Below are 14,203 nucleotides of genomic sequence, written 5' to 3'. Positions count from 1 at the left end.
GTTGCGAACCCGAAGTGGGAGGGACGAAATGGAGGGAGGGAACGGGGCGGAAAGTGAAAGGCACTGAGCGCCTCTCTTTCCTCCGTCTAACTCGGTTCTCGACTGCTCCCAGCCGCCGCTGTATTGTGGGATCGCGGCGCCGTGCCTGAGACGCTGGATCCGCAAGGGAGTCGACTCGCTAGCGCCTCCTGTTGTCTGTAAGGCTGCCCTGCCATTCCTCGGCGCCCCAGCTACCCCCACACCCCCATCACCTCCTCCTCCATCCTCCAGTTCAAAATGGCGACGGCGGCGGCAGCGGCGGCGGCGATGGCTCCTCCGGGCTGCCCGGGTTCGTGCCCCAACTTTGCCGTAGTGTGCTCCTTCTTGGAGCGCTACGGGCCGCTGCTCGATCTGCCTGAGTTGCCGTTCCCCGAGCTGGAGCGGGTGCTGCAGGCGCCGCCGCCGGACGTCGGCCACGGAGAAGGTAAGCGAGGGGCCCGAACGCCCGGCGGGAAGCGGCCCTGGCACCCTTCTTCTCTCCTCTTTAGAGACGCCGCGGGTTTCCGCGGTTCTCTCCTCCCCCTAAGGCGCAGCTCCGCAGGGTCCGTCTTCTCTGCCCTGCCCCCGGGGTCTTGGGCAGTGGGGAGGCGGGGCGGAGGCCCCCTAGGGCCACTCGGCCGGGCGCCGGGAGGAGGTGGGGGGCGTCGCGGGCTAGGTGTGGGCTGGGGGCGGGGAGGGGTCATTGTGCTGCTGGGCTGCCCGTGGGACTGCTACCTCGCGGCGGAGGCCGGTCCCCCACCCCTTCTCCCTCTCTGTGGCGGGGGAAGGGGAGCGCAGGTTCCGGCCAGCTTTGCGCTTTTCTCCTCCTCTTCTCTCTTACTCCCTCCCCTCCTCCCACCATCCTCCCGACCGTCTCGGGGAAGGCTGGGCTCATCTTCTAGGGGCGCCCCTTTCTCTTCCGCCACCTGGGTGGGCGGGGGCCAGCGGACACTTCAGCTCTCCCTCCCTCTTGTGGGAAGTCCCCGGAGAGAGTAGGCTCTCGTCCCTCTTCGCTTCCACTCGAGGGCCGGTTTAACCCCCCAAACTCCTTCCTCGGAGTGGGGAGGTTTGCTCCTCCCCCGTGGGAGGGGGTCCTCCTCCATTCTCGCTTTAGGGGGCGAAGTCGGTTCAGCTTCTCCACTTTGGAGGGTAGAGGGTTAATTTCTCCTTCCCCCATAGTTTCCCTTTTCCCCATCTCCCCCCCAATAATAGAAAAGCATCTCCCCACTTTTCCAGTCCCTTCCCCCTTCATCTTGGCAGCAAGGCTTAGGGGAAGAAGCAGTCGCCCTTCCATTTGCTGGGTGGGGTGGGGTGGTTAGTATGTAGGCTGGAGGAGGGGCTCAGACGGAGGGGGAAACAGTTGAAGAGGTGCTTGTTGCTCATGTTTCTCTCTCTGGTGCCGCTGGTCTATTATTGGTGTTCGCAAGTGGTGCTCCTTCCACATAAGGCCACCGCGCGGGTGCAGGGCGCATGCTCTGCCCGGCCCCATTGAAACTTCCTCCTGCTGCTGCTGCTGCTGCTGCTTCTGCTGCTGGTGGTGGTTCTTTCGTTGGAGCATCTCAGCGCTGCGCCTGCTGCCTCCAGCTCTCACACTGAGCGAATACACTCACTCACCCACCCCCTATTTATTTCTGATCCATGCGTTTCCTTTTCTGGCACATTTCTTCCCTCAGAGAAGGGTTTTTTGTTGTACTCGGAGCATTGCCTTTATCTGGGAACAGCCTTTGGCTGGAGAAGAAACGTTTTCCAAATAGGTCTTTTTTTTTTCTTCTCCGTATTAGGTGGCCAAAGTGGACTGGGTATTGTACAAGTCAGCTGTTTTCTTTTTCAAGAAAGCAGCGTTGCTCTTCAATTCTCCAAGGAAATGAAGTTTCTGTTAACAGTATATTTACATTGCTAGGAAGGGACCAAGTGTGAAGTTCTTCAAAATTATTACCTATAGAGAAAATTATGTTATGGTTTCCAGAGACTCAAATTAATACAGTGGTTATGGTACAGGCCTATATCTCTTCTTATCTGCCTAAATCTCCTCTACCCTTGAACTCTGGCATGTAAAAGGCTAAATTTCTTATACATAATATAAAAGAGGAGGATGATTAGTTACAATATATAAAGACTTCCTGCAGAATTTCCCTAAAAGTTAAGCTCCCCAATATAGTAATTTCATTATCAAATAGTATTTACATTCAATTTTTAAGGAAATATTCATTGTGGAGTAGAAGGCCTTAGTAAGTTGCTTTTATGATACCATAGGAAATGATGATAATCTATTAGAAATGTGGGAATTTGGGGAAAGGAATTGCTGGTAAATTGTTTTTGGAATTTATTTGGACCAAATTGAAAGGCAGACATAGACTTTCTGTGATGGCATTGTGTTTTGGTTGGTATACAAGATTGCTTGCCCCTCCATGCCTTTTTTAAGTATTTTGGCCACTGCATTTGGTTTATGTTAGTAACAGAAGGAAAAATATCAGGGACAGTTTAATACTTCATGTTACCTTTCTATCTAGAGTTGAACAGTGGATCACCAACTAAGTAAAAAATAGGAAATAACATGGGCTGATAGGTTACACCAGGGGGCTCAGCCACTGCATTACCATTGGTATAGTTGCAACTATAATAATAGATCTTGTCATAAGGTGATCTAAGAATAATTGTTAACTAATATTACACAGTTAACATTACAGTTCAAGATACTTGGCAAATGAAGTCTCTACAGGTGAAATGCTATTACTTTGCAGGGAAAAGGTTTTCAGGCCTTTGATGATGGTTAACCTGTTTGAAATAGTTGATAAAACAATTCTGGTCCAACTAACAAGATTTGAATTGAGTCTTTTGGGAAGGAGTTGTGGTGTACTAGAAAGAGTTAAGAGATACGGGTTTTAGTGTTCAACTGTGTAATATGTAGGTTGTAGTGCAAATTACTTAATTTCTATGGACCTCCGTTTCTTTAGTAAATTGGATAATAGCTGAGAATCAAACGAAATGTTTCAAAAATCCTTTCATAAACTGAGCACTTACAGATATTCTTGTATTACAAATTTTATTACAGATGTTTGAGATAGAAGACACGAGTGTATTTCAAATTAAAATGATAAATTTTTAGCACGTTGTGAGAAAGGTGTTTGAGCACAGGTATAATACTGAGCTATTAATGCTCTTGGTGAAAATTCTTTGTTATAATCAAATGAGTTTTGCTCTGTATAAATTTTAAGTATTTTTAAAAAGCAGTTCTTAATGCTGTTTAAAGAGTCCTAGTTTATAAAACTTTTGTTTTTTCCTAGTGTGATTATCCCTTAAAAGGTGTTTTTTTTAACATACATATATTCTTCTGAGTTGCCACTTTAGAATTTTTACCTAGCCATGTGTTCTGATAGGTACATCAACATTATGATATCCTTTGGAGGAGACTATAGTTCTCTGTATTGCCCTTGTTTAAGCACTTTATGATCTTTTCCCTAATAATTTGTTATATAAGTTTTCATTTGACATTGGGGCTTCAGCTTAGAATGCTCCCTTCATCCCCACAAAGTCAATTATTAAATTTAGTTTTATAAACTACTTGTTTGGTTTTAATGATATAATTAATAATACCTATCATTTATTGAACATTTACTATGTGCAAATATCTCATGCCTTACGACTATACTCTGAAGTTGCTACTGTTATTCCTATTTGGCAGCCATAGAAGCTAAGGTTCAAGAGATTCATTCAGCTGCTCAGTGCCCAAGATTATATAGTTATATTGGTAGAATCTGATTTCCAACCTAGGGCTGTCTGAGTCCAAGCCATAAAATTATATAAAACACTGCCATAGGGCCATGTTTCCCAAACTTCACCAAGGCACTCCAGGGTATTAATTACCACCAACTCGCAGAGGTGCTGTCTGGTTGTTAAATTTTCAAGGGAGATAGAGCAGTACTTGGTATCTGTTGACTAGCTTGAGAGTTCATGGTTTCAAAATTAGATTGTGCTCCATACCTTTCAATGCCATATCTCTGTGAGTTTGAGGGTATTGCTGTCATAAATTGCAAATACTGCATGAAAATCATTATGGAATGGGAAATATAGTGTCCAGTCTGATTCCAAGGTTTGAGAAGTTGTGCAGTACCCAACTGTAATAATACACGTTCTATAAGTAGTAAGTGTGGTTATTTAAGAATGAGTATTTTTTTCAGCTGAGGTAGATTAGTTTTTCAAATGGCTACTAACAACTTAATAGATGAAACTGTTATTTCTTGGTCTAGAGCTGCTATGGAAACATTACTGAAATAACGATGGTACTATGAACCCTAAGAAAGCTTGGGAACCTGTGCTCTAAAGATTATCATTGCATTTTAGGGGTAGAAAGAAAGGACTTTTGCATCTATTTTGCCTTTATTCTGCAGGGAAGAAAACCAAGGTGCACAGATTGATTTCAAGTGTATACATACAGCTAGCTAACCATTGGTGTTACTCAACTTGTTACTTGAAAAGTCCACCTGTATGCTGAAATTATCAGCCAAAAAAGTTTAGATTTCTTGTTGGTACCAGTTAGACTAGGAAAAGGCTGTCCATTTGAAGGCACTCTTTTATCCACCCTCCCTCACAATCTACTTAAGCCCTCCCAATCCTGTGCTCTGTCTGTACTTCCCTATTTTCCTCCTGATTGAAGGTCGATGATTAGGAAGTATTGATACAAATAAAAGTGGACATTAACTTTGTGATTACCAACTCCCGAGCTCCCAAGCATCTTTTCCTCTCCTGCAGAGGACATTCTTTTTCAAGAGGAAAATACGCTTTTTCATTCTTTAAAGATAGTCTTTGTATGGTATCAGTTGAGACATTACATACACTATCTAATTACAGTCTGTTAAAGTATATATGGAGAATGTGTTATGATTCCCATAGTTTACACGATGGTTGACTGAGTTATTTGTATAGTACTAAAGACATTGAATCATTAGTTTTTTTGGTTTAATTTTTTTTAAGGTTTTATTTTTTTAGAGCAGTTTTAGGTTTGATTTGTTTTTTACATTTATTGATGATTAGAGGTTTGACTCTTAAGTGTCATGTATATACCTTTTATATTTAACTGGAGTTGTGGCTGTAACTTAGTATGTTCTCTCTTATTGCTGCTAATTGAATTGTGTGACAGTAGTTTTTAGATGCTTTCGATAAAGTAGAAAGGTGACTTTGCCGTACCTGGAGCCACCATCAGTTGCTTTAAGCGAAAGATCTTACCAGATGCATGTACTGGGAGTTGCATGAGGCTACAGTGGTAGACGATTGATGATAGGTGGCTTTGCTGGAAACAGAGACTGGTTTGGTGGAAAGTCACTAGCTTTGGCTCTTCCACATTTGATAAAAGAAATATTTTTTTGACATTTGTTAGAGGGAAAGAGAGAAATGCATTTCTTCTCCATCCTTTTTGGTATATCAGAGTTGAGGTAACCAAAAGTTATGGAGGTTTGGACGGAGGTTGCTGGCATTATCCCAGGATTGAAGATAACAGGGACAGGAGGATTTTTTCTGGCTAAAGTGGGCCTGTTAATGTAAACCGACTACTTGTTTTTTAATTATTAAGAAGTTTGCCTTGAAGTATATCTATATTAAATTCTCATCTAGTAGGAAAGGTAAGCATTTATTAGCTACTTCATTTACTTAATACATATATTGAGTATGAGCTATGTGTCAAGTACAGTAAACATTGTGGAGATTATTTTGTTTTTCAAAAAAACATTAAACATGGGTGCTGCTTTTAAGGATTTTCTAATCTATTAATAGTAAGAAGTAGCTATTAGGTTGGTGCAAAACTAATTGTGGTTTAAAAGGTTAAAAATAATTGCAAAAACTGCAATTACTTTTGCACCAAACTAGTAAGTTGAGAGCTTGAGTTACTGTCACCATTCAAAGACTGAATTTTTTTCCCTCTGGGATTTTATCAAGTGAAGTAATCTATGAATTCTAGTCTGTAAATTAGTGAACTAAAATGATCTCTATGGCAGTGTTATGGTGTGATGTACAGTCATGTGCAATGTGGGAAAGTAAGAGCAAATCAGACTCAAAAGTACGTTTTAATCTGAATCATGTATTCAAAGAACGTATTTATGTTTATGTTAGAATTTTTATAGTATCAAATATTGCTTGAGAGAGTAATCTTTGGCTTCACTTAAAAAAATTGTTCTTTCAACAAATGTTAATTGATTACCTACTATGTGCCAGACATGTTTATACTCTGCGGATACATTAATGAGCAAAGTATTAATAGATAAAACCCTTGCCCTTATTGTGGAGCTCAGTTTAGCAGCAAAGGTAGACAATGAAGCAATAAGATTAAAAAAAAAAAAGTTAATGTATGAGCAAGTAAAATCTTTACTTTGTAATGGTATATGTTTTAGTGAACTTTGTTTTATAATTTGTTTAGCTTTGTGTTTATTCGATCTGTATGCCTAAATGTATTTGTATACATTTATCTTAATCATTTTCTGGGTGGTAGGATTGTAGGTATTTATTTTTTGGTTTTTCTTACATTTTTTCACATTTCATTTTCTATACTAATTATGTATTTCTTTGGTAATCACCAAAATAATAATAATAATAATAATAATAATAAACTTTAAAAGTAGTCTTCTACCAGGAAGTGAAATGTGAGAAGGTGGTCAAAAGGTACACTTTCGGTTATAAAATAAATAAGTCGTGAGAATGTAATGTACAGTATGGTGTCTATAGTTAATAATACTGTATTGTATATTTGGAAGTTGCTAAGAGCATACATCTTAAAAGTTCTAATCACAAGAAAATTATAACTGTAGTGATGGCTGTTGACTTACTGTGATCATTTTGTAATATATACAAATACTGAATCATGTTGTACACTTGAAAATGATGTAATGTTATATGTCAATTTTAACTCAGAAAAAATAAAAGTAGTCTTCTAAGAGGCTATATAAAAGGAAAATTGAGTTGCTGCTTTTACTTACTTTTAATCCTGAATTACCTCTTACAATGACTATTACTTACCTTCATCTACCAGGTCATCCAGATCAGTACCTAATCCTTGACTTTTTTTTTTTTTTAATTTTATTGGGGAATATTGGGGAACAGTGTGTTTCTCCAGGGCCCATCAGCTCCAAGTCATTGTCCTTCAATCTAGTTGTGGAGGGCGCAGCTCACTGGCCCATGCGGGAATCGAACCAGCAACCTTGGTGCTACTATCACTGTGCCCTAACCAACTGAGCTAACTGGCCACCGCAGATTTTTATATCATAGTACTCATAACACTTTTTGTACTTAGTCTTGCCTATGACGTTGTAAGCTCCTTGAGGTCAGGGATAAATGTTTATGTGATGAATAGTTTTCTTGCAATTTATTATAGGAAAACTTCTAAAATTTCTTTTTAGAATTAAATCTTACAAAGTAAACTTTTTTGTGTGTGGTATATAACTTTTTATTTCTTTTGCATTATGTGTGAACTCTCCAAACAGGATTTTTAGGTTAGGTAGTAAAAACATTTTTATGATTTTTTTAATTTTAATTTAATTTAATTTTATTTTTTATTAGTTTCAGGTGCACAAGACAAAGTAATACTTAGATGTTTATCATTTATATCCCTCACACTGTGTGAACCCCCCTCCCCCCATCCACCATCCCCCTGACATTGCACAGAGCCATTACATTTCCACTGTCTCTATTCCTAATGCTGTACTCCGCTTCTTGTAAGTATATACATACATGTATATACATACATACATACATACATACATACATATATATAAAATCATAGTTGGCATTCATTATCATTCAGCTTCAGGTGCACAGCGCAGTTATCAGGCATCCACATCCTCCCCGAGGTGGTCTCCCAAATGGGACACGTGTCCATCGGACACCCCACAAAATCTCCACATTTTTATGATTTTTCATGTAAGTTGTTAAATTGCTTTCCAGAGAGGTCACACCACATAGCACCCAGTCAGTTATGAGTGACTTTTTACCAATATTAGATATTACTTAAATCAATTTTATAGTTAAATGATTCTTTATTATTGTTTTACTTTGAGTCTCTTAAATTACTATTGACCCTGAACTTTTCCCCTTAATTCATTTTTCTAGTTTAAGTTCTGCTGTGAGTTATCTCTTCAGGTCCTTTGTCTAAATTGATGGGTTTCTTGTTTGTCTTTTTTTTTTTTTTTTTTTTTTTTTTAGTTTCAGGTGTACAAGACAAAGTAATACTTAGACGTTTATCATTTATATCCCTCATACTGTGTGAACCTCACTCCGCCATCCACTATCCCTCTGACATCGCACACAGCCATTACATTTCCACTGTCTCTATTCCTAATGCTGTACTCCGCTACTTGTAAGTATATACATACATATGTATACATATATATATAATTATAGTTGACATTCATTATTGTTCAGCTTCAGGTGTACAGTGCAGTGATCAGGCATCTACATCATCCCTGAGGTGGTCTCCCAAATGGGACATGTGTCCATCGGATACCCTACAAAATCTTTACAACATTATTGATTATGTTCCCCAAATTAATTTTCAAAACCCCGTGGCAACTTTTAATCAAACATTTCCCCAACGTATGAGAATGACACTTTTCCTTTGATGGTTGGAAGTAATTGACATGTTGGTTGATGCTAGCACTTGAGTTAACAGATTTTGTCCCATTTAATTAGATGTAATACTGTATTTAAAATGAATGCACGTAATTGGAAGTTAAAGCCTGGTCTGTAATAATCTAATGCAGGGGTGGGCAAACTACAGCCTGTGGGCCAAATCTGGCCCATTGATTTTTTTTTGTAAATAAAGTTTTATTGGCGCAGTTCCATTAATTTGTTTACATTTTGTCTATGATTGCTTTCACACTAAAGTGGCAGAGTTGAGTGATTGTGACAAAGAACATAATATCCTGTAAAACCTAAAGTATTTACTATCTGGCCCTTGACAGAAAGAAATTTACTGATTCTTATTCTAGTGAAGAAAGATATTTATCAGATGCTTATCTTTGTGTTTGAGAACACTTTTGGAACCAGAATATATAAATTAAGTGCCTACACTGTCCTGTGAATGAAAATAACAGAGCAGTAGTTTCCTCAATATTTAATATTACACACAACTCTTTCACTGTTACTCCTCCTTTTTAGGTCAGGTGTATCTAACAGCTTTTCTGTTGACAGGGTGATGACATTGCATTGAACTAATTTCTTTCACTCAAGGATAGCCCTAGCTTCTTACGACTGCTTAATTGTCATAAGGCAAGGCTGGGATGGGGGCCAAGTGAGAGAGTAATTGACAGTAAGGGTAAGAATTGTTGTAATACTGCTATTGTACTGGCCTCAAAGTCTCATCCAAGTGGACTCATTTAAGATCTGATTTGGAGGTAGAGTCCCCAGGCTTTGATGAAAATAAGGTTGGGTGAATGGTGAGGCCATGTACTCAGATGGGAAAGGATATACAGAGGGTGCCAAAAAACCCCAAAAAAACTGTATACACATTTTAAGAAAGGAAAACTGTATTAAAATTGTAATAATATATACCAATAACAGAAGATGAATACAAGTCAACGTTTGACTTCTGCAGTTACAAGAGGTGCTCAAAGTAAGTGGTTACCATCAGCGTCCAGACACTTCTGATCACAATGAACTACTGCTTGAGCAACGCTGAACATAGTGCCCACTTGTATACATTTTTTTGGCACCTCCGGTATAAATTGAAGATAGAATTTAAAAGTGGTACTGAGGTTACAGGGTGAGAGGACTGGGGAGAACATAGTAGAGAGTAGCTGACTTGCATGTGGGTGTCGCTGTGTACCTTGAGCTTCAGTCATTGTTTTATAGGGAAAGTGCAGAGTGTTGGTTACCAAGCTTTGGCACTTAGAATGCTGGATATCTCAGGGAATTTCTTTGATACTTCTTTTTGGAGCATCCTCTCAGTTGGCTCTGCAAATAAATATAATTGCCATTTCTTCCAAGTTTAAGTGTTAAAAGCCTTTTAGGGAAAGAAAAATAGAGTTATTCCAAACTGTAAGTTGCTTTTGGTGTTTGGAGTTTTGGCTATAGCGAGACTGTAACATTTTAAAGATCTTGGTCTAATCAGAAATATAATGGAGGGCGGCTGGTTAGCTCAGTTGTTTAGAGCATGGTCCTCGTAACATCAAAGTTGCCGGTTTGATCTCCACATGGGGCACTGTGTGCCTGCCTTAAAAAAATAATAATGATATATAAAGCTCTTTGTGGTCCTTAATAAATTTAAAAAATAATAATAATGGAGCCTAATTTAATTCCCATTAAAGTCTTGTCGAGCTTGACTTTATTAGAACCATGAAGGAATGATCTTTAGTAGTGCTGACTAGAGGCCGGCATCTGAATCCAGATATTCCATAACATTCCTCATTTTAGAGATATTTTTGTCTTGTAAATTTTGGCTGTGATCAACAGGTTTCTCCTTGTCTTTGTATCTTAATGGCCTTTTCATTTTATAGCCTACTTCTCCTCTACACTTACCTGGTTTGATTCACCATGATAACTATGTCTCATCCGTTTTCTTTCCTATTTTCCCATATTTTGGGCCTCCCTTTTCAACCTTAATTATCTTCTCCATTCTCATCTTTGAGAGAAACAAAAATGAATAATAAAAATGCAAAACTGAGGGGACTTGGAGTATAGTAATAATTTTACAGTTATTAGAGCTTACTGTTGAGCCAGGCTCTACGCTAAAGTCTTCTAGTAACATTATTTAATCCTCACAACTACTCTATTCCTGCTACTATTTTCACTTTATAAAGAAACTGAGTCTTAGAGAGAGGTAAAGTAACTTGCCTGAAGTCACACAGCATTAAAGAGTTGGAGGACATTTTGACTGTACAAAGATAGTGTATAATGCTGTGGGAATTTAAAACTGGGTAACTGTGGCTTCAGGAGCCTAGTGCGTAACCACTGTCCTGTCCCCTCAGCTGTGATTGTCTTAGGATTATAATGTCACCCTCGGCACCATGGTCTTTGTCTGAACCCTGAGCAATGCTCTGAGCACTCAGGCTTCTGAGTCCGATTAGAGCAGGCTTTTCTCCTCGGTTATGCTTTTTTACTTTTGAAAGTTCTAATTGTATTAGTATGAGCATTAATATAAAAGGTATATTATTTTAGCGGAATACTGAAATATATTAAAAGAAATACAGTTTCATAGGTCCGGTTGACTGCTGTGAGCGGGAATCTTCACCTGTTAAATCATTGCTGAGGACAACCCTAGTCTTCCTCAGAGTTGGAAATCATTGTCTTGAATCTTTTTGAAGGAAGACTCCACTTCCTGTAGTTGTAAAGCTCTGTGCAGTGTCATCAAAAGCCTCCAGAGTTCATTCCCCTACTGTTACGACTTCCATTTGCCCTAATTAAAGAAATGGTCTTATTCTTTCCCTTCTAGCTCAGTGGTTTTCAACCTTTATTATAGTCAGGTTTTTTAATTAACTATTTCTGGCTACACATTAGAATCACCTTAGGGAATCCCTTTGAATTCCCTAAGTGCTTGGGCCTTACCGCACTCCATAAAATCAGCATCTTTGGAGATTGAGGCCCTGGCCTCAGTGATTATGATGTGTCCCAGAAATGTCTGCTGTCACCTATTTGTCCAGGTACTTCCAATTTTATCTTAAAGTCTGTTTTGGTATTAGTATAGCTACTCCAGCTGTCTCTTGGTTACTGCTTTTCATGATATGTCTTTTTCTGTCCTTTTAACTGCCTTGTGTCTTTGATTCTAAAATGTGTCTCTTGTAGACAGCACATATTTGTATTGTGTTTACATGAATCTAGTTATGCAAACAAGTATATAGAAGTATAAATGCTGTAATAAAGGAGGGGAATATAAAAGAGCAAGTACCTAACTGGCCGAGTGATATCGTAGTATCACTATAGTTATTATGGAAATTTGAACGTTTGAATAGGAGATGGAAAAGCATGCCATTTAGGGACCAGCATGGGAAAAGGCATAGAAGTGTGAAACAATATGGTGTGTACAGGAAACTGCAACCTAACTTTAGGCAAGTTCCATAAAGAATTCATTTTGCCTTACACGTATTTTACTTTGTTTGTAACATAGTGGTTAGTCTATCATGGATGCTCAAATGTTAGTTAAATGAATAAATGTCATGTATTTCAAATTACTAATAATGGATTTTTGATATATTTTTTACTTCTTTTCATTCTTGCTAGAGATTTGTCAGGATGTAACTCTCCTTTTCCTTTTGGCTGTTGCTTATAAAGCTAATATACTATTGAATCCTCCTCCCTCCACTTGTTTCTCTTCCTTCCTTCCTCCTTCCCTCTCTCCCTCAAGTGTTTCCTCCCAGGTCATCTCCATCATGGGTATTATAATAGAAGGCTAACATGGAAAATCTTTGTGTAATCTCTCAATTCCTTTCTTGGATTATGTGCTTGTACCTTGTCTTAACTGCATGTCAAAGCATATGTGTTAACCTGTGTTTTCTAAGCTTATTACTTTTTATAGGAATCCTCAGAATATAGTTTTAAAATGTTTTTCTTTTATCTTTCCCAAGACATCTCAGGGAAAAATCATTATTCTTTGCTGTTTACCTTTTAAAATTAAAACAAGAATTCCCAGTCCAGTTTCTCTGAGTTGTTTTATATCATCTCCACCAGGGGTGATCTGAAATTCTTATTTCTGAAACCAAAATTTTTTGAGTTGTTGAAAAAGCATTGGACAGGTTGAGGGTAGGTAAGGTATGAATAGGGGCAGTGGCTGTGAGAGTGAAAAGAAAGACTAGGTCTGAGAAAGATTTTGTAGGTAGAGTGAATGAATTGATGTGAAGGGTCTTTGAGTAAGAAGACGTTAGTATGATTCCCAGGTTTCTGGCTTAGAAAGTGAGTAGTTAATCTGTTTATTGTGGACAGAAATGGCCCGAAAGGGCCATTTTTGGGCAAAGGGTGTGATATCCTATTTTTAAAAATTCATAATTCTAATAAACATACAAGCACTATTTGAAGAACTAGCTGTGTAAATTTTATAGCTTACTAAAAGCTTACTGCAAATAGACAGATTTTGGCAATATGAGTATATCTTATTTTACAGCTCCTTTGGTTTTTGTGAGTTATTTAAGTTGCTATACATGTATCTCAGGCCATTTAATTAGTGAAGGATAGCTCCATCTTGAAAGACAAAATGTTATTTCTTAAGCTAGAATTATCAATGATGTAAACTATCTACAGTGAAATTAATATTGGGCGGTTTTCTGCATCTTCTCTGTGGTTGATAATAGAGCACAGTTAGTTACTTTCCTAACTAACTACAATACTCACAAGCAATAGAATCTTAACACGCTCCCTCCCTTCCTGACCCTGCCTCTCAGTCTCACATCCAACCTGCCTTGTTTGTAAATACTGGGATTTTAGTTCCGTATTGTCATTTATTAATTTTTATGTTTCTCAACAATTATTTAAATCAAACTAATGTTTTAATAGTTTATTTGCTAACCACTGTTTTGATTCCCACATTTTTCCTCTTAGATTCTTTTGCTGTAGGTCATTCTTTCTCAAACAGGATTTCTAAGTGGTGAACTTTGAGTTTTTGCATGTCCAAAAATATATTTATTTTTTCCTTGTTTTGAGTGCCTGTTTAGATTGAATGCAGTATTCCAGTGTTTAAATAACACCCCCTGCCCCGAACTTTGACGATATTGCTCTTTTATCTTCTAGCACTCACTGTGGCTGATGAGAAATCTGTCAATCTGATTCTTGTTCCTTTGTGAGTTTCTTTTCCTTCCTGAAAGATTTTTATGATTTTTTAAAAATTCCTGGAATTCTGAAATTTTCTAGGATGTGCCTTTTTCTTTCAATATCCTTCCTTTTGCTTTTACCTTTTAAGACATTAAAATTATAGATTTATTTAAAGCCCTCTGTGTATTAGTCCTGTTCTGATTCTCTTTCCTCCATTCCCACAGGCAACCACTGTCCTGAATTTTGGAGTTTATTATTTCCACGAACACTTTTATACTAATAGTATTCATGTATCCATAAACAATACATGGTATGGATTTACATGCTTTAAAACTTTATATGCAAACACTTGAATACTGTATTCATTCTTCTACATCTTTCTTTTTTCTCCCCTTAACACTGTTGATGAAATATATCCCTGTTGGAGCATGCTATTTTACTTATCTACTTTAACTGCTGTATAGTATCC

The 14,203-nt window shown here is 38.3% G+C and overlaps 1 protein-coding gene across 1 annotated transcript in view; it reads left to right on the top strand.

The window, feature by feature from the left end:
* The first annotated feature begins 8 nt into the window (after positions 1–8).
* RSF1 (remodeling and spacing factor 1) overlaps positions 9–14,203 on the top strand; it is a 124,943-nt gene continuing 110,748 nt past the window's right edge. Inside the window, 1 exon segment of the mRNA XM_033120512.1 lies at positions 9–463. Within this exon segment, the coding sequence (XP_032976403.1) occupies positions 277–463 (187 nt within the window). The 5' untranslated portion in view covers positions 9–276.

This window comes from Rhinolophus ferrumequinum, chromosome 11 (genome assembly GCF_004115265.2).
Source record: "Rhinolophus ferrumequinum isolate MPI-CBG mRhiFer1 chromosome 11, mRhiFer1_v1.p, whole genome shotgun sequence".
Lineage (NCBI taxonomy): Eukaryota > Metazoa > Chordata > Mammalia > Chiroptera > Rhinolophidae > Rhinolophus > Rhinolophus ferrumequinum.
The sequence above is the reverse complement of the archived record's forward strand: the minus strand, read 5'-3'. Positions and strand labels throughout refer to the sequence as shown.